At 40.2% G+C, this 21,331-nt stretch overlaps 1 protein-coding gene and 1 long non-coding RNA gene across 10 annotated transcripts in view; one reads left to right on the top strand and one right to left on the bottom strand.

Moving 5' to 3' along the window:
* Nucleotides 1-2,864: 2,864 nt before the first annotated feature.
* Nucleotides 2,865-21,331, bottom strand: part of TAOK3 (TAO kinase 3) — a 151,172-nt gene continuing 132,705 nt past the window's right edge. For 7 of the 9 annotated variants that reach the window (XM_036353932.1, XM_036353933.1, XM_036353928.1 and 4 more), the window contains 5 exons: nucleotides 13,882-14,121; nucleotides 11,620-11,832; nucleotides 5,143-5,325; nucleotides 4,034-4,098; nucleotides 2,865-3,024 (listed from right to left, as the gene is read on the bottom strand). In XM_036353932.1, coding sequence (XP_036209825.1) covers nucleotides 2,877-3,024; nucleotides 4,034-4,098; nucleotides 5,143-5,325; nucleotides 11,620-11,832; nucleotides 13,882-14,121 — 849 coding nt within the window. In that variant the 3' untranslated portion in view covers nucleotides 2,865-2,876. Of the gene's footprint in view, nucleotides 3,025-3,879; nucleotides 4,099-5,142; nucleotides 5,326-11,619; nucleotides 11,833-13,881; nucleotides 14,122-21,331 lie in introns of those variants that run through there. The other 2 variants (XM_036353934.1, XM_036353930.1) reach the window with 2 other exon arrangements.
* LOC118678347 lies at nucleotides 16,367-21,232 on the top strand. The gene is made up of 2 exons (XR_004974867.1): nucleotides 16,367-16,870; nucleotides 20,567-21,232. It is a non-coding gene; the product is annotated as an uncharacterized LOC118678347 (long non-coding RNA).

Genomic DNA, 21,331 nt, shown 5'->3' on the forward strand with positions numbered 1-21,331 from the left:
TGTTTTGTTTGCCCCTCTTTTTCTTGGTATCTGTGCTCCCTTCCCTGCCTTCTTTAGGATTATTTGAATATTGGAATTTATCTATTGGATATGGGCCTATTACCTCTTCGGCTTTTCTTTTTTGGTAATTGGAGTTACAATATACATAACTACTTTTTCAACCTGCTTAGAATAAAAATTGTACCGCTTCATGTAAAATTTAGAAGCATGGCAGTATTTCAAAGTAGTTCAGAGACTATGAGGGAGGAAAGTCTTACATTTATCTAGATACTTACCATTGGTTGCTCTTCATTCCAGAGATCCAAGTTTCCTTTTGGTATCATTTCCCTTCAGTAGGAAGAATTGCTTTAGCATTTCTTGTAGATTGTCTGTTGGCAATTAATTCTCAATTTTTCTTCATCTGAGAATGGTTTTGTTTGCTTTTCCACAATCCACCTGCTTTTATTCTTCAGTGTCTTCAGTTTATCTAGTTTTTTCATTGTAATTAGCAGGAAGGATCTACACTGCTCTGCTAAACTGGAACAATAAAAATGTCGTTTTTATATCCTGTCATTTCTATGGCAAAACATATTACTAAATTAGAATCAGAGGATATATGGAGTTTTTACAGGGGCATGCTTTCAGTTGCCCAGGAATACTCTTTTTCAATCACTATATAAACAAATAATTGCAGAGGATGATAAATTCAAGAAATAAACTGACTCGGTTCATTAGACATCCCTGGTAAGCATTCTCTGATACCCTCTGTGACTAATAGTTGTAGCTCCTTCACAATCTTGCTAGCACCCAGTCCTTCCATTGTCATGCCTCATCTTACTCCACTGTTGATTAACTTAGTCTACTGCTGATTTACTTGTTTCAGTAGAGATTTACACCACGAGCTCCAGCAGGGTGACCCCGTCCATCTTTACTGCCACACTTCCAGGCACCCAGTAGGTGCTCAGTAAATACTTGTTGAATGAGTGTATGCTGATCCTGGCACTTCCAATCCCCCTTCCCTACTTTTTCCTTCAGCTATAGCACTTATTACCATGTCAGCTCGTTTAGTATAATTACTGTGTTTTCAGTTTCCTCCCACCCCCACTGTAAGCTCTATTAGGGCAAGGATCTTTACCTGTTTGAGATACATTTGGCCTGGCACCTGACATATAAGGTACTCAGTAAATATCATTGAATGAATCATTGCAAATCAAAGGTAAGCAGCCCTTACTAATATGTATGATGAACCTGCAATCATTATTTTCTTTTTAACTCAGGGGAGTTTGGTGTATGCTGAAATTATAGGACACAGGCTCTCTGTTGCTATCACAGAAACACTTTCATACCTCTTCTCCACTGCCATTCTGGTCCTTGTCTATTCTGACTGCCTCCTCGTGAAGGTACTAGAGTTGACTCAGTGTGTCCCACGTGTTAAGAGCAGGGACCCACATGTCTTCCTTCTGGTCTTCCTTCCTTCTGGTAACTCTACCTTGGAACACATCACTGACAAACTTGTGAAGAGGGAAATTTTATAAAGATCAGCACCTGTCATCTCATAGACATAAGGCCTTTATACAAGCTAGCTAGACATTTTTCACTATGGAGACAAATGGATGAAATAGATTTCATGAAGCCTTTCTGCCTTATTGAAGACTTAATATTCTGATTGACAGGATGACCTATGCTTAGGAGGGTGTGTTCTGAAATCAGATAGGTCTCCAGTCTCCACCACCACCACCACTTATGCTGGTCTGGGCTTATTTCCTCATCTGTAAAATGCTCAGTGTCCCATCACATGGTAAGCATAAGCAGGAAATACAGGTTATCTATTTTTCGTGGGTCATGAGTCTTCTTTCCAGCCTTCCCTTTATTATTTTCTGTGCACCTAACATAGAAATTTCAATGAACTAAGCTGCTTAGGAAACCAGGTGATGACATGGCTTTATGGTTGGGGTTAATCCACGTGGATACGTATTTTGTATGTTTTTAGTATACCTCTCTGCTGTAGTGTATTATAGTGAACATGACTGGTCACATGTGTCCGTGACGGCTGAATGTCCTGTAGAACATAAGAGTCATCTTCAGGTCATCATGCTCAAGTTAGATTTTCAATGTCCAGGACTTTGAACCCTACGAATCTGAGATCTTACTGAGATCGTCTTAACCCCCAAAGCCATATCCTATAAGTTATATGTTTTACTACCTCATTGTTGTGCACATAAAATCTAAAATAAAAGCATAATATGCTAATTAGGCCAGACAACCTTCGGATGAAGCCGTGGCAGTGGGGGCAGAGGCAGCCGCCACGGCGGTGGGGGCCGAGCCCCTTGCACAAATTCATGCATCGGGCCTCTAGTTATTCCACTAAAAGCAGAATATGAGGTGGGGGTCTATTATAGTGGGATCATTTCGACTATCTGGCTATGGTGTTCTCTTCATAGCATGCCTTTCTTTAAGGGTGCCCAATGTCTCTCCTCAGCAATATGCACTTCTATGCACGACTGGCACATTGGTGTGTGCGTGCGTGTACATATGTGCCTTTTTCCATTTTTAAGGACAAAAAGGTGCCACTGACCACTTCAAATAGTGCCACATTATTTTCAGTCCCGGAGAAGAACTTGGAAGACACAGCTTTACCTGCGGATCTTGAATGGCTCTTCTCAGAGCAACCAGGGCGATGGAGAACGGTTTGTGGAGGTGGCTCTCCATCTCAGTTATGAACCGGTAAACCTAGAAGGGAAACTTCCTGCTACAATAACACAGCAAGGCGATGTGATGAACACTTTTATTTACAAATATAATTAAAAGCTCTGACAGTTATCATGCTCTTCCTTGGAACCTGAAAAATGTTTGTTTTTTAAAGTGCATGCAAAAGAAGTAAAGCCTTTTTTTTTTCATCATTTTTTATTGTAAGAAAATACACAGTTTGAAAGTGTGAATAATGCAATATTTATGACCAAGAAGATATGGGACTTTGGGAGGGGAAGGGAAATAAAGAAAAAGATCAAGATGATCTGATTGAGAGACAGTGTTGAACTCCAAATACTGAATTGGAAAAAGGAGGGAGGTGGGGAAGAATAGGAGGAGGAAGTAAAAAAATTTGATCAGAGAAACAGTTAAAATACAATATGAAAATAAGTAATACCTCTCCTTAAATTCCTTCTATACACAAAATACACGATTTGCCAAAGCCCAATTTGTGCTACTGGGATTCTGTGAGCTCCTTAAGTGTATTCACATCCTCTGCAACAGCAGAAAATGATTATGATACAATCAGAATATGCTGAAGACAAGTTAAACTCTTGCCAGCAGGTTCTTAAAAATCACAAGATCTCTTCACCCCACCCCCCACCCCCATCCCCAAAAAAGTAATAATATGTCACCACTGATATGTACATCACAATTAGTTTCTGTAAAATGTATCAAATTTTCAATCTTTAATAAAACTTTGTTTTTTTTTAATTCCTGATGAATAAATACCAAAAAAATAAAATAAAATAAAATAATGCAGCAGCTAGTTAAGGTGTAAGGCTGCGGATATTGTGTCTCTCTCCCCCTTGGCATTTATTATTATTTTTTTGCTTTACTTTCACAGATTGGTGGTAATGAGTGATTGCTTAGAGCAATATACATCCACATTTGTTGTTGGTTTATTGGTTTTTTAAAAACTGTCTCCGAAGTTTTCACTGAAACGTTTTAAATCACATCAATACTGTGACGTGTACTATGAGTAGAAGAGGTGGCCACGTTTTGGCCAGCACTGAAAGTGACACGGGGGGAGGAAGGGGCCCCTGATGGAGTAAGAATAAACAGGCACTAGTCCGACACGATGTCAGTAAGAGTAAGAGAGAGAGAGAGAGTGAGAGCAACGCCCGTTAAAATGGGGAATGTGGTTTTGCAGGGTCTGAATTTTTTTCTGTTTTATTTTTTTTTTGTAAATGGCAAAAAAATTTAATCTCATCTATAGTCCTCCTTAGGAAAATCTAATGTAACCAAATTCCCAAATCCCATTCTGAGGCTCTCCATGTCAAAAGTTTCAATCTCTCGCTCTTGCCTTTCCAATAGATACTTTATTCTCTCGCTGCGTTCCTTCTGAAGGGCAGCCAGCTCTTCTTCAATCTGAAATAAGTACAATGAGCAGATTGTTAATAGAAAGGATCTCCCAACAGGCACCCACATGCACACGTGCACATACACCCACACATATGACACACAGACCCACAGGAACTCAGAAGAAACTAGATGGGGACAGGCGGGAGGGCCCTGGTATATGTCTTGTATCTAATCCATTACATCTAAAACTTGCTCAGAAGAATAAAAATGTTTGGGGCCACCTGGGGCTATAGCTCTACCATTCTAGCAAGCTAAGCAGCTGGGCTGATGGAGGTCAGTGTCCTGTCTCAGCGGGAGAAAACTCAGGAGAAGGTACAAGACACTCGAGCACAATTAGACTGTGCTGCTGTCCCATAGAGAGCCAAGTGCCCCCTGTGTCATCAGCAATTTAGTTCTAGAACAGGAGTTGGGACGATAGTCTTTATGTTGGTCTCAGGGAAGTAGCGGAAGAAAGTACAAATAACTGGTTAAGCAAATAAATGGTCAACACTGCTTGGAGATGCTTTATGAAATCTTTTCTACTTCATATTCCTCAGCAATATTTAAAGCAATGAATATTTCAATTCAGATAACATTTATTATGCATGGCAATATCAGCCTCTCTTTATTTCAATTTTTTTAAAGAGCCTTGCTGGTGATTTCTTTTCATTTAGAAATAGCTAAAAATGAAAGCCAAATCTGCACTTGGCTTCCTCATGCCATTTAGCAGCCATGCTATCAGCTCGCAGTGCCTTTTACATGTCATATCAACTACCCAGTAACCCATGTATTCCCCTGGCTGGGAAGGTGGGGGATTCCTAGCAGAGTAATAGAAAGAGCTTAGGCTCTGAGATCAGATTTATGTAAGTAACCTAACCATGTTGAGCCTTAGTATCCTGCCTGTAGAATGGAGATTATGCCTGCCTCTCCGGTACGAGGAGTGTAGAAGCAGGTGATAAGTGAACAGTGTCTGTCTAATCCCCCAGTACATAGGCAGGGCTCAATGAATGGCAGTTTCCCAGGCTGTGCCCCATCCACCCAGCTGCATAGGACCCGTGGGAACACTCATACCTTCTGCTCAAGATGTGCTCTGCGCAGAGACACCCTCTGCTCTAGCTTCTGGAGCTCACGTTCATGTTGTGCCTCTGTTTGCATCTTGATTTTGCTCTGATAGGCATTGAGCAGCTCCATTTCCTGCTGGAGCTGTAGCCTCAAGGCCTGGCATTCTGCTTCTTGAGCCTCATCTAGCCGTAACTGTGGGCACAGAAGACACACACTGTAATCTAGCTTATAGCATGTAATAACTACGGGAAGATGTTCAGATTGTAACAGGCCTCTCGGAAAAAAAAAGAGAGATGCCCTGGGTACATCCAGAGTTAGGAATCAAAAATAGTACACTCTACCCAATGGGCTACACACTTCTAAAAACACATCTTTAAACATTCTTTCTTAAAACATTCTGACATATGTAATACTCTTTGTAATACTTTAAGCAATAAAACAATTAAAAAAACATTATTTCTTAAAAAATACACACAAAAACATTCTTAAGAAAAACCACACCAGCAGGAGTCAGGAATGCTACACGCTCCAGTGATTAAACTTGGGCTTTGGAGGCAGACTCCTGAACCTAAACTCTAGCTGCACCATTCACCTAGGTGTGTCACCTTGGCAAGTTACTTAACCTCTCCCAGTCTTTCTCTCTTTCTTTCTCTCTTTCTCAGGAAAATAACAAGTTCTAAACAACAAGTGTCTAAGATTGGTGTGAAGATTAAATGAAAAAATTTATATAAAATCTTAAGGCACAGTCCTTGATGTATACCAACTATTCAATAAATAGTTGTTATTGTTATTTTGGTTTTGACTAACATTTCCATATTTAGATATCTTTAATCCTAAAATCATAATACATTTAGATAACCTTAAGTCTAAAAACATATAATGAGTCCACTTGAGGAATACACTATAGTGCTGTTATGCTCCTAGCAAGTAATGTTGGTCCCTGTGGTTGGCTATATGTTACCCTGCTGGCCAGCCAATCTAAAACTCAAAATCTCTTCCACACAGAAGGTAGCCTTGATAATCGTAAGGGGCATATTCTGGTTTGAAGCAGTAAAATCAGAGTATAAACCAGCCTGACAGTTTCTCGCTTCCCTGTAGCACCTGAACTTCGTGTTTGTTGTATACGATGATACCGATCCTGTGTGGGGAATGGGCCAAGCCAGCCAGCAGAAATGACAACCTTTTGGTGAGCATAGTTGAAGGTTTGGGGCCATGAGCAGGAGTCTGTTTAGGGATGACAACCCTCCTGTCCCAGGCTTGGTTTTGTCTAGATTTGACAAGCCCTCAATTCAGCTGGGAACTCTGAGATTAGAACCCTTGAATTAGACATTTCTACCGAGTTTATCAGCATGTATCCATACACATAGACCACTTTGCAAGATAGTTATCATTCACCTTATGCTTCCTTCCCTATCTGTACAATGTTGAGAATACAAAGATGAACAAGACAATTACCAATATATCTCAATATGTTGATTGAGAAATGACTCTGAAATATTATTAGAATAGTTTTAGAAAGTTATTTGCATAGTACCTTCTTAAGAATTTTTGGAGAAATATACTATATAGCAAATAAATACAAAATAAATAATATTTCCAAGGTGCTTTCCAATAATTCATCTTAATAAGCTTTCACTGAAACCCACTACAGAGGATCTCTCCTCATTTTCTCAGTGAGAAACAAAGGCAGAAGAAATACTAGACAAAAGCAGTCAATCTGCAGCAGGAACAGCCTTACAGATAAATGCCAAAGGGTTTACTGACCCAATGAGGTTGTTATCAATTCCCTCCTGATATGGCAGGTCCCTTACCAATAAAGGGAATGAAAATCTGTTCGTTTCTACTCGTCTGTGTTAATTGCCATAAGCCCTGGCCAAGTGGGGGAGAGGCTTCTCCTGTGGGCACTGAAGAAACACCGCCAGCTCCTCTTATTTCTGGCATTCTACTATTAATGTCAGTAACTATGTTATTCTATACCAGCTCTGACTCTACAAAAGTGCCGGTCTAAAAATCAGAGGGTATTCCAGTATTTGCTATTTGATCCCCTAAAAGCTGCACATACAAAATCCATCACAACGTTTTATAAGTAAAAGTAGAGGTAAATATCATGTCTGTTTTGTAAAATGAATTAAACTGAAGAAAAGAATGTGATAGAGGCAGCATAACGTAGTAGTGGCCAAGCATACAGGCTTATAAGCTCACCTGAAAACAGGTTCAAATCTTAGCTCCTGCTCCAGTTAGTCATGTGACCCTAAGCCAGGAGTTGGCACACTACAGCTCAAGGGCTAAACCTGCATTGCTGCCTGTTTTTGTAAATAAAGTTTTGTTGGAACACAGACATGCTCATTCAGTTTGTATTGTCTATAGCTGCTTTTGTACTATAATCAGAGTTGAACAGTTGTGGCACAGATCCTGTGGTCTACAAAGCCTGAAATATTTACTACCTGCCCCTTTACAGAGAAAGTTTGCCAACTTCCGCCCTAAGCAAGTGGCTCTATTTCAGTAAACCTTAGTTTCCTTATAGGTAAATTAGGGTTGAGACAGTAATGACTTCAAAGGAGTTTCACAAAAATGAAATAACACTTAGGAAATACTTAACACAGTGCCTGGCACATGGTAAGCAGTCAGTAAAGGACTGCTGTAATGATCATCTCTGATTTTCGCTCCTTTCTGCTGCAGAGAAAAGGCTGTTTCTCTCCTTTTATCCAAGGGCAATCTCGAACCTATATTCCTGACACATTATCTCCCATCTTCTACAACAAGCATTTGGTGAGCACTGTTGTATGCCAGGCATCGATGCAGATGCTGAGAGCACAAAGATGAACAAGACGAAAATCCTCTCAACCTTTATGTCCCTATCAACTCTCCCCCCTCTCCTTCCCTTCAGCCTCTCCGCACACCCATCTTGCACTCCTCATTCTGATCCTACTCCTCTACTTATTTGCTCACATCGAGGTCACTAATGCAGGCTCTTCCCAAGCAGCATTTGATATTATGGATTGCCCCCTTTTTCCTGAAATCTTCCTTTCTCTTGTCTTCTGATACCACACACGCTCTTGGTTTTTCCCTCTCTCCTCTCCTTTTCCAGGTACACACTACCTTCCTGGACCGTTAAATATGGGTGTTTCTCAGGGCTTTGTTGTGGGCACTCTTCTTCCTCTAATCTCACTTCCTAAGGAATCTCATCTATTCCAAAGACTCCAATTACTATCTACATGCAAATAGCTCCCACATCTGTACCTCTATTTCAGACTTCTCTTCTGAGGTCCACACTAGCTTATCGTCGTCACCCGGATGTTTCCCAGGCCATCAAGCTCAACATAACAAATATTAATCATATTTCCCTTCCCACTATCCCAATCTGCTCCACTTCCCTGTTATTATTTTTTAACCATATAGGTAAATGGTAGTACCATCTACCATTTTGTTCAAACTAGAGACTTGGTGTCATCCTTAATGCCTCACTCTCCACATTCAATCTGTTTCTAAGTGCTTTCAAATCCATCTCTTGCCTATCTCTCAAATTTAGTCACTTCTCCTTCATCCCAATGATCCCTCTCTGGCTAGCCACCACTCCCTCATGCCCATATCCTATATATCTGCCCTTGCCATCTCTCAGGACATTCTCCACATATCACCAGAGTGATTGTTCAAAAAATGCAAATCTGGCATTAGTCCCCTCCTTAATACTCATTAATGGCTTCCCATTGCTTCTAGGATAAAGATAAACATTCTTAAGAAAGTTTGCAAGCCCTTACATGACCTAGCCAGTGGTTGGCAAACTGCGGCTCGAGAGCCACATGTGGCTCTTTGGTCCCACAAAATACCACGTGCGGGCGCGCATGTACAATGCGATTGAAACTTCATGGCCCATGCGCAGAAGTCGGTATTTTGTGAAAGAGCCACACTCAAGGGGCCAAAGAGCCGCATGTGGCTCGTGAGCCGCAGTTTGCCGACCACTGACCTAGCCTGCTTACCCTCATCTTCTTCTCAACATTCTAAACATAATGGACTTGAATTCTAGAATAGTGCTGCTGTCTTCTCCATCTTTAAAAATGCTGTTCCTTTTGCCTGGAATGCGCTTCTCACACTTCAGCTTAAATGATCACTGTGTCTGAGAGACCTTTCCGTATCAGCCTACCTCTCCGGTTTACACCCTATTAACACACTGCACTTGCTCTGCCATTACAATGAATAGACTTTTTCAATGTCTGTTTCCTCCACTCTTCTTTAGGTTCCATGAAGACACGGCTGATGACTGTCTCATTCACCACAGCATCCAGGATGCCTGGGGCACAGTATATAAACACTCTATACTTACTGGATAAATGAATGAATGAATACACTGGCTTCTATCCTCAGCCTAAGGACATGTTGATTAAGCCTTTTTCAATAAACAGAAGTCCTTCTTTTAACTGTGTTTTCCTCTAGCTTCTCTCTCCTTTCCTTCACTGATGAAGTACTGGGAAAAGCAATCTCACTTACTTATGTGAGTTTCTATCTCACATAATAAATTTAAAAAAATATATTTCTATTGATTTCAGAGAGGAAGGGAGAGGGGGAGAGAGAGAGAAACATTAATAATGAGGGAGAATCATTGATTGGCTGCCTCCTGCACGCCCCCTTCTGGGGATCAAGCCTGAAACCTGGGCATGTGCCCTTGACTGGAATCGAACCCAGGACCCTTCAGTCTGCAGGTTGACGCTCTATTCACTGAGTCAAACCGGCTAGGGCTCACCTAATCACTTTTTCAATGCACTATCTCGCCTTCCATTCCTACCACTCCACTGATTGTGACAATCAATGGACAAATCCACTGGTAGGTCCAATTGTTCTTTCTGCAACATCTAAAATCAACTAGAAACTTTTGTTCTGGCTTCTGCGATATGCTCTCCCTAATTCCCTTCCCACATTGCTGATTATTCATCTTCTTCGGTCTACTTCTACTCAGCCCTCACATGTTGGTATCCACAACTCTGCCCTTGGTCTCTTCCCTCTCTATCTAATACTATCTCCTGTGCCTAGATCTCAGATATTCCTAAAGCTACAACTGCCACAATATAATAATGATGCCTAACTTCTTGTCTTTAATCCTGACACTCTCTTGAACTCTAGACTTTCATCTCTGTACCTCTCTACTTGGATACCGATATGGTTCAGATAACATGTCCACACTTAGCCAATTATCTACTAGGCACCTAAACTCGCCCCTTCTTCTATTTATCTTGGTAAAATGATGACCTATTCCACTGTTATCAAACCTACCTTTCAATGGTCACTAAGTTCGATCTCAAATATTTCTACCTCCTAAATACTTCTCAATCCTCCTCCTTCCTCCCCATCTCCATTAGCACGTTCTCTCTTAGTTCAGGCCTTTATTCCCTTTGTCCCCTGGACTATTACAATAGCTTCCTAACAGGTCTCTTTACCTGTATGTGACACATGATTGCCAGTCTCTATCACACAAATGTGACCCTGTAGCTTTCCTTCTTAAAATAGGCTTCAGGAGCTCTCCATTGCTTCTACAATGGCTTTTGAGGACCTGACCCTGACCACCTACCTGCTTCCCTTTATACTCCTGCCATATCTACTACTGATTGTTCCTCAAATGTGCCATCCTCTTTCGGGATTTTGAATCTTTGCATATACAGTATCCTCTGCTAGGAATAACTTTTCCTCTTGTCTGTTTGGAGAACTATTATTCTTTAAGACTCATCTCCTTGTGAAAACTCCACAGAATTACCAGGCAAGCTCCCATCTCTGGCTTACCAGGACGTTTATGACCTCTCTATTTTAGGCTCCCACAATCCTCCTCCTTAAACTTTGGGCTCACACCAAAGTTCTTTCAGTCCCCAAATGCACACTTTACAACTTTTGGACCTTTGCTTATGTAGGCCCCTTTCCATGGAACCTGTTTGCTGCAGTAAGTTTCTTCAATCTTCTTGGCTCTTGCTGAAAAACTTTCCCTAGACTAGATAAGTTGTTCCCACTTACCCTCCACAGCGCCCCCTCATCTCCCACTTCAAAGCATTTATTATGCTTTATTTTTACTTTATGTTGTCTCTCTAGCTCACCACTCTATCTCTGAGTCCAGCAGGGTGCCGAACACAGATGCTTAGTAAAAGTTTATTGAATGAATGTGTCTGTGCATCTTACTCATTTATGCCTGACATTGGTTGAGCAATTTTTGATGAATGAAAACATGATATTATATGCAATATCTATCACATCTTGCTCTCAAAGTCCCTATGTGCCACAGATCTGTTTAGCTTGGTATTCCTTGAGTTCCATCTTATAAGACACACTCCAGCAAGTATCCGAATTGGCTTGGGTTTATTCAGCGTCGTCATTTCCTCAGTTCTCTGGGCAGAAAAACACCAATATCCTAAATTTGTGCAAGAATCATCTTGAGAGCAAAAGGCTGGATCTTGAGTTTTCTTGATTCCCAAAACTCTTGAAGCCATGGCACCAAACCTAACCACTTACCGCTTGAGAGGCCATCATTTCATTTATACTCTGTTCATACTGCTCTGCCAAAATGGCAAGTTTTCTTGTCTGCTCATCTTTCAGTGTCTTTAAGATTGTTTTGTGCTCATTCTTTGGAGTAACTTCCAACTGGTGATTCTTGAGTGCTTTATACTGTTTGGTCTGTACTTTGCAAGTGTCCTGAAACTGTTTTTTAATTTGCATTTCCATGGCCTGTGTGATAAAGTGACAAAAAGAAAATAAAGACACATCAGTAAATACAGGAAGTCTTCCATTGTAATGATACAATACAGGTGCTGGGACCATCTGTCTTTTTGTGCAGTGACCCTGACCACTGGTCAATGACAAATAATACATATGACACAGCAAGAGTTAACTCTACCAATACTTTCGTTTTTATATTAAACTAGAGGCCCAGTGTACAAATTTGTGCACCAGTGGGGTCCCTCTGCCTGGCCTGCGGGATCGGGCTGAAACTGACTCTCCGACATCCCCTGAGGGGTCCTGAATTGCGAGAGGGTGCAGGCCAGGTCAAGGGACATGACCGGTGCACGATTGGGGCTGGGGAGGGACCACGGGAGGGCTCCAGGGCGTGTCTGGCCCATCTCACTCAGTCCCCATCAACTGGACCCCAGCAGCCAGCTAACCTACTGGTTGGAGCATCTGCCCCCTGGTGGTCAGTGCATGTCATAGCAACCATCGACCAGTCGACTGTCTGCCCCCTTGTGGTCAGTGCATGTCATAGTGAGCAGTTGAGCGGCCTTAGCATATCATTAGCATATTAAGCTTTGATTGGTTGAGTGGCCGAATGGTCGACCAGACACAGCATATTAGGCTTTTATTATATAGGATAAATAGAAGTAATTTTGAATTTATGAATGGATGGAAATATGAATTGTTATGAGGGGAATCACAACTCTAAGCAGATTGTGGCATACTATAAAGCTCAGTTTGTTAAAAGGTTTGTTCATTATTTTAATGGTTTCCTAGTCAAAATCTTTAGTGTCCTCTATTATTTGTTGTTTTCCCCCATTTTTTGTTGCTCCCCTCATTTCCTAGTAAGAAAAAAGATGACAATGTGTAAGCCAGCTCTCACTGTTCTGTGTTTCCTTGACAATTCCACTAAATTTCAGCATAAATAAAAAGGAAAAGTGATTTTAGTATTACCCCTGCCCCCTATTAAGAGGTTATACTGCATGTAGAAATATCAAATGTGCATTTTGTCAAGGAGAAGGTGGGGTATATTGTAAGTCCAAAGGCATTCCATCAGTTTGCCTCACAATCACATGTGTATTTCTTGAACCTCTGAAGGAGCTGTGTTTACAGGGATCACTAATTGGACAGGTTAGGATTTGACTAGAAAGGAGCATGGCCAGAGTGATTGAATGGTTCATATCTATGTCAAAACTGACAATGTCTCCCTTGTCATAGAGCAATAGTCTAGACCAGTGGTTTTCAATCTTCTGGCCCTTTAAATACAGTTCCTCATGTTGTGACCCAACCATAAAATTATTTTCGTTGCTACTTCATAACTGTAATGTTGCTACTGTTATGAATCGTAATGCAGGATGGTCTTAGGCGACCCCTGTGAAAGGGTCGTTCGACCGCCAAAGGGGTTGCGACCCACAGGTTGAGAACCGCTGGTCTAGTCATTAGAGCCCATTTAGCAGTCAGCTACAGTGATCTGGAGGCAGTGAGGGCCAGAGGAGCTCCATCTCCCTAGCGCAGGCACATCTAGATTCATTGTTGATCCCCATCCACATGGCAGATGTCACACTCTTTCCTAAAAGCTTGGTGTGCTTTAGAGTCTTTTTCAATAGTCTTTTTCAATTGGTAGTGCTACCAATCATATGACTGGTCTGACAGATGAAACTTATCTGCTCTACACCTGCCAGGTAGCTTTCTTATTTCCTGGTTTTAGAACCATGGGCTGCTGTTGGTCCATACATGACAATTTTTCAAAGGGCAGGTCATGAGGGAGTCAGAGAAATTGCATAATGGATACAAAGAAAGAAGGAGAGATCATCTTGTAGAAAGGCTTCCCAACCAGCCTGCCCAGCAACGTCTCTTCAGGAGTTTGTTCTATACAGATTCTTGTGCTTCCCTTTTGGAGAGTCTCATTCAGTAGATGTGGGGTCCCGAAATCTGTAATTTTGAAACGCCCAGATGACTCTGACCATCATCATCCTGGAGTAGGAGCCACTGATCCAGGCCCACTCTGTTCTGGAGCACAGACAGGGAAATACTTCCATTTCCTCTTACCTTTAAGTTTTTTGGCTGTTGCCGAAGTTCCATGACATGCTTTCTGTGCAGTTCCCTTTCCCGCCTCTTATTGTACTCCAGCTGGTTTTCCAGTTCAGTCTGGTGCTGTAGACGGATCAGATCCATGCGTAGCTTCTGTAACGTGTGCAGCTGCCGGTACTCTAGCTCTCGGGTGGACTCATCATGCCGGATCAGCATGGCATGCTCCATTTCCTTCTGGGTCCGCTTTTTATTCAGTTCCTGCGTTCAGGAACAAAAGATGAAGGGAGAGAGATAAATGGAGACAGACTGGATGGAATTCACAACTGAGGGAGAGCAAGGAACAGCACTATGAACTCTCTTAATTAAACCCACTAGTGTTTGGCAGCATAACCTAATAAGATTAGATTAACAATCCCTGGAGACTTAGGTTCTGTATGTGGGGCCACCATTTTTACAAGATGGTCAACTTCCCGCCATCACAATGACTCTTATCTGTAAAATGGGAATAATTCTACCCAAGCCCTTCTTACCTCACAGAGTTGTTGTGACCCTTAATTAGATGGTGTGACATGCACAGGTCTAAATACATGTTTCTTCAGTTAAAACAGTGGTTCTCAACCCTGACTGCCCATTAAAATTATGTGAAGAAGCTTTTAAAATACAAGATGACTGAATCCCATAACCTGAAATTCAGATACTTGTCTGGGGTGGGACCATGACATCAATAGTTTTAAGGGTTCCCCATGTGGTTCTAATAGGCACTTAGAGCTGAGAATCACAGAAGTAAACTGATCACGTCTGCGGTGTTCTTATGGGAAAATACCCCTTTTTTTTCTGTATGTATCAGAAGTAGGCTAATTATCTATTTTTTTAAATCTCAGTGTTCACAGCATGCTGAGGAAAAGCAGAGATCTCTCTTTCATCTTGTCCATTATAGTCTGTTTGATCATTTCTAGTTCTAATCATTCTGTTCTTACCACTTCTACTCATGTCTCTCTCTTTTGTTGAAGTGGGGAAAGAAAGGAAACTAGAAAAAAAGGAGGGATAAGTTCGATGAAATTTTTTTCATTCACCAGTTCAAGAATATTTCCTGAATGGCAGTGTATCAAAAATCTGAACCATGTGCTCTGGGTGCATAAAAATGTTTACTAAGCCATGACTCTGTCCTCAACTAAGGAACTGTACTAGACATGTAAGGAAGTATGTGCTCAGCTCACAGCTACATGAGTCAATTTATTTTCTCTACTAGGAATTTGGAATTGAGATTCATAAACAGTGAATCTTTATGTACAGCTAGAATGGAGGAGCATATAAAAACTACATATGTGGTAGCCACCCGCTGCTATAAAGGCTGAGTGATTAGAGAAAGCTGGGCTTCAGAGCAAAAATAAAAAAGAAAGAAGAAAGAAGTGCAGGGAATATATTGATGCCCAAGTTTCTGATTGGTTCTAAGCACTCCTGTAGGTACAGCTGTACTATTGCTATTGCTATATGAGACATTCCTATATTTCCGTAGTAAATTCCCTGCTTTTGGCTTAAGCTAGCTCAAATAAATTTTAGTAACATGCAAACCAAGAATCTTAATTCATACAGGGAAATAAGTTTATGTATAAATTAAAAAAAAAAGACAGAGCAAGGCTGGCAGTGCTAAGTGCTATAAAACAGGTAAAAATCTTATGCTGTGAGATTTCTGAAAAGTGTAATATTACTACTACTTAAAAAGGCCAAGGGGAAAGATTTTGAGCTGGGCTTTAAGTTAGAATGATAGATTGGCTCTCTTCTCTAATGGGATCCACTATGGGAAGAAAATGCAAGTCATTTATTTCATAGAATTATCAATAACATTTGTATATTAGTGTGGATGAGAATATCTTGCATACCTTGGCCTTCTATCCTGAAGATAGCTTCTTTTACTGGAGCAAAGTCACTAATCATTCATTTATGTATTACACAAATTACTTGTTGAGCATACCCTATGCGTCAGGCACTGTTGTAGGCACCAGGGAGAGAGCAGTGAACAAGTACACCCCTTGTGGAGTTTATTTTCTAGTGGGGATATATCAGACGTGCGATTTACATTTGTTTTAAGGAATATAACATAATATCCCAGAGCATCTCCCTGTATCGCCTCTTGCTTTTACTTTTCCTTGTTTAATTTTTCCTCTTTGCCTGGGCCATCAAATGTCTTCTTTTAAAAAGCACTAACTGGCCCCTAGGTGGCACTAAAGAACAGTGAGTCCTTCCCAGAGACTAAAGCTATTCCAGTCCATTGACCAAGGGAAGCCAAGGGAAGCCCTTGAAATGGGTAAATATCCTGTTCTAAGTCACTATGTCATGTTGAACCTTTGAGTACCAGATTTCCCAATATTGAGCACTTATACATTCCACACTTTCCGAAATTGAGAAGTCCAAACTGCATCTGAGCTGCCCAGAGCTCTGAATCTCCTGGGGCAGGGTGGGGGTGAGGGGTAGGGGGTGGGGGGGAGGGGGAGTGCTGGGGAATAAAAGATCAAAGTAAAAGCAAACTATACTTTCAGAAGAAATCAAATGCTTCTTTTTATGTTTAATGGAATGCTACAGGGTGTTGTTCATCAGAAGTGCCTGGGATACAAGCTATTGTTCTTACCCAGCTAATTCTGACATATACTAAAGTTTGAGAATCATATTCAGGGTGTAAGTCAGTTTCAGCTCTTCCATTGACTCATGTACAGCTCTGGGCAAGTCTCTTAATCTGTTTTATTTTCCATAGGTGTAAAGTGAGGATAACTCTTCCACTACCAACTACCATTCTTGTGAAGATGAAATGAAAGAACTTAAGAAAATGCTTCAGAATACATAACCATGTCATTATTATTTTTCTGTATTCAGAAGTTAATGTCTTAAAACTAGTTTTTATAAACTACTAGAAAGTGAAATAAACATGATACTGAAGTGGCTTTTCTGTTATAATAGTAGGTTGTTCCCTTAACCTTTAATTCATACATCTGAGTTGCTGAGATGTAAGATGGTAAGCTGCCTATAATATTTTAAAACATGGGGGAAAACATTACCCAGTGCTGTGCCTACATAATAATGTGGAAAGTGCTTTCAAGTTTTAAAAATGACTTAATATATTTTAATCCTAATTGGAACCCTATGTAGTGGTAAGATTATGAGGCTTTACAACTTTTATACAAGATAGTAAGGAATTTGGGAATTGAGAAACTAACATAAGACCATATAACTTCTATAAAGCAGAACTGAGGCTAAAAGTCAGGTTTTTAGATTTTTGACATTTTCCATTAAAAGATGTCCCATTGAAGGCTTATATTTTTCTGTTTTATCAATCTGTGGTACAATATTTGGAAGAATTCCTCTGCACTAGCTAGACACTCTGCAATGGTTGCTTCATCTGTACAAATGACATAATTTAAAGTATAGCCATGCCATGTGCACACCTGTAGCTTCTACAAATTCAACAAAGTAAGCCAAGAAAAAATACAAAAACATATGTCATGAACAGGTGATTCTGCCCACCAGTGTACTCAATGTACACGCCCTGAAAGAAGTGTGAAATGGGAAACATCACATACTTTAAGCATCTCGCCAAGTTGAGTCTGAGCTTAATATTGAAACAGGTATTTTCAAATACCATGGCCCCTAAAGCACATCACCAGACTTTATGTGAATGTACCTCCTGTGTAAGATGTGGGTCCAGGGTGTGTCCCCTAATCAACCCTTCCTAACTGTGGCCCAATCATTCCATTTTATCTAAATTTCAGTGGAAAGTGCTATTCACTTCTTTAAAAGCAGTTGATCTCACTCAAGTCAAATTTTGCCCTCATGACCACTGAGGGTGAGTAAGGACTAGAATTCAAAATTTTAAATGGAGCCCTATCTGGTTTGGCTCAATGGATAGAGCATTGGCCTGCAGACTGAAGGGTCCCTGGTTTGATTCTGGTCAAGAGTACCTGTCCAGCTTGAAGGCTCTATCCCCAGTAAGGGGAGTGCAGGAGGCAGCCAATCAATGATTCTCTCTCATCATTGATGTTTCTATCTCTCTCCCTCCCCCTTCATGTCTGAAATCAAAAAAAATATATTTTTTTAAAAAAGAAAAAAAATTTTAAGTAGAGATGCTGTTAGCTTAAGACACTTAATGCTTTCTTAGTTTTAGTTCATAATTTCATAACTGCTTACAAAACAGTGGGCATCTGTGTACAGTGATAATAGTGGAAGAGGCTCAACCTAGTCTATGTTGATCTTTTAAAAATGTTTTTAATAATTAAAAGGATTGCTAATACTCACTTTTGGCAAAGATACAGAAAAACAGGTACTCTTTGTTGGTGGGAGTATAAACCCTTTTAGAGGGCAATTTGGCAATATCTATTAAAAATCTACATGTATATACTCTGACCTGAAATTTTCACTTGTGAGAATGCATCCTACAAAATACTTGCATATGTGTAAAAAGATCTCTGTACAAAGATGTTCTCTGGAGCATTTTCAGTAATACTGTAAAACTTCAAAATACCCACTGAGAAGTACCTCATTAAATAAATAATCTCATAGCCATACCAATGGTTGAAAAGAATGAGGCAGAGCTGTATGTCCTAGATAGTAAATGGAAAAAAAAGTTACTAAACAGTATAGTGGACATCTGGGGTTTCTTTGTATAGTTCAGTATCCTTTCCCCTTCTTTTAAGTCTCCCCTTTTCCCAAAATGCTATTCCACCCTTTCTGGAATCAGGGATTAAAAGAGTAAGCATATTACCCAATCAAGTTCTCTCTCCTAGAAATCTGAATCGGAAGCAATGAAACACAAATTAAACATGGTTGGAGGAGATATATTCAAAAAATGCTTTGAGCAATGTCCGTTGGCGCTTGCTCTCTGGGTCATGAACGTTGCTTTCCCAGCTTGATTCTTCCTCTTTTCCAGTGTGATTTTCAGCTCTGCCATCTATACCGTTATCGTTCCAATAAATTTCTTCCCGTGCTAAATCAACCAGTTTGTTTCTATTGCTTTCAAATCAAATAAACCACTGATAATAATGTAACCTTATTTTTGTAAAGTTCTATATAATATGTGAGAGTTCTATATAAGCTTTATGTATGCATACATATGTACAGAAAAAAACTGGAAATATGTGTGCAAATTAATGGTAATTGTCTCAGGGTAGAGATTGGATAGGATGGGAATATCAAGAACTTTCATTATTCAACTTTGTATTTTTCTATATTTGTATTTTTTTCAATGTTCTTTGATTACTTTTGCAAACAGAAAGAAAAATTGAACATTTTTATGAAGAAGGCTCTGGAATAAGACTAAACAAAAGAAAATCTAAATTCTTAAGAAAAATACCCTCATAGAGCTATTCTTCGCTCAGTTAGTTAGAACTTGATAGTAATGAAGTCATGAATATAGTTTCTATCATTTTGGGGAAATAATTCTCTTCTATAGCTTTTATTGGTAATAACTGTCCCCTTAGCCTCAGATTTCTTCCAAATATGTGCTATTAGAATAACTAATAATTGCCAGATGAAAAGAATCCCACATATGTTATTTCCAACTGGCTATTGGACTTTTCCATTTAGACTTTTTTTGCCTCAGCATGCCTAGTACTGCATTAATCAGTTTCTTAAAACACCTTTCTAAGCTGTTTCCACCCAAATCTGCATTTCCCCAAGTCTTAAACCTTAGAAATAAGTCTGATTCTACCTTCATATTTTCTCTCATATCTTACTGTATGCCAAGTCCTGCTTATTTTATACTTCAAAATATGTTTTAAACCCACCTCTCTTTTGATAGCCATCACCACCATCTTTGTCTATAGCCTATTTCCTACCACCAGATCTCTTTGCTTTTCATTAATTCCCTCTAATCCAGTATTTTTCAACCCTTTCCCCCCATTACTGTCCCCATCAGAGCCTTTTTAGATTTCCCCTTCCCTGACCATCTCTACCCCTGAAATGTTAATACCATAGATATACTGTGTATCTGTTTATGTTCTGTGACCTTTCAGAGGGCCTCAAATTCACACACACCCTCCCCCCCCCCCCCCCCCGCCCCTGAGAATTCATGCTCTAATCAAACTGGGCTGATCTCACTATAGTAAAATTTTAGCCATATCACTGTCTGGCTCAAAAATGTTCAGCAGTTTCTCCCTCTTCCAGTAAGATGAGAGAACACAGATAAAGAGCCTGAGCCTGGCTCCCAATTGTGGTCAATAAGTTTGAGTTTGCACTGCCCTTTTCCTTGCCATTTGAATACTATTGCTCTCCAGTTATACCAATTCCCATTCCCATTAAATGTACCTGAAGTGCTTGTTTCCCTCATGCAGGCAAACACTGTTTTTTGTTTTTACCAAACTTGCTGTTTTTACCAATGTGCTAGCTCATTTGTGAGGTTCCTCTTTGATTATACCAGGTTACAATGATTTCCTATTGAACTATGTATCTGCAACTGATTCACATTCTCTATTCCTCATCTCAGTGAAAAACATCCCATTCATCCAATTTCCCAGAGTAGAGGGTTTGAAGTCATTTTTGACTCTTCTCTCTTCTAAAATTCTCACACCATTACGTCCGAATTATTTTTAGTTCTGCTTCAGAAATGTCACTCAGATCTAATCTTCAAAAGCTTATATGAATCTTATAGTATTGGGCTAGGGAAGATATATGCTAATAAAAAAAATCTAACATCTCTCTACCCCCATTGCCTTTTCAGGTAGAACTGGAGAAGAGCATCCTAGCTGAGCTTATTGTACTTGACTTCTGACCATTCCTGCTTACCCTCGCACTGATGCACTCATTCCTCAAAATAAAGAGAACTCACCATCACTCTTCTGCTTACAAACTTCTGGCGGCCATGCAACTGCCTTCAGACTAAAATCTAAATGCACTGGCTTAAGAAACAAGGCCCTCCACATTCTGCTTCCAGCTACTCTTGTTCTGATGCTGCAGTCCCCACACCCAGACACTCAGCATCTCATCAATCACTGAATCCTACAAGCTCTTTCTTGACTATATGCCCATGATACCTCATTTATATGTCTATTACTAGTGCACCTAATATGTTCTATTGTAATTAGTCTGTTACATGTCTGTTTCACCTCTGAGACTTAGGGATCCTTGAAGGCAAGGAGGACAGCTTCTCGGAAGCCCTGGTGTCTCCAGCGCGGCTTGGCACAGAGGAGGCACTCCATAAGTGCTGGATGACTGAATGAGTGAACTTGATTGTAGAGCATCGTGTTGTTTTTTAAGTGTTTGATGTAGAGTCACAAAAACACAAGTCTGTGAAAAGCAGGCTGAAAGCAAGTTATTTTACTTCTTTTGATCCTCCACTGCATGATATGGCTTGTAATGAGTGTTCAATAAAGCTTTATAACATTTATTTGGAAAAAGTTGATTTCTTGTTCTGTAAATGGGCTTTCTCTTATCAGTGATAAATTCATTCCCTGGCTCTTTGTGTACCTACTTTGTGTCAAGGTCC

Source organism: Myotis myotis, unplaced genomic scaffold, assembly GCF_014108235.1.
Source record: "Myotis myotis isolate mMyoMyo1 unplaced genomic scaffold, mMyoMyo1.p scaffold_m19_p_20, whole genome shotgun sequence".
NCBI classification, from domain to species: Eukaryota; Metazoa; Chordata; class Mammalia; order Chiroptera; family Vespertilionidae; genus Myotis; species Myotis myotis.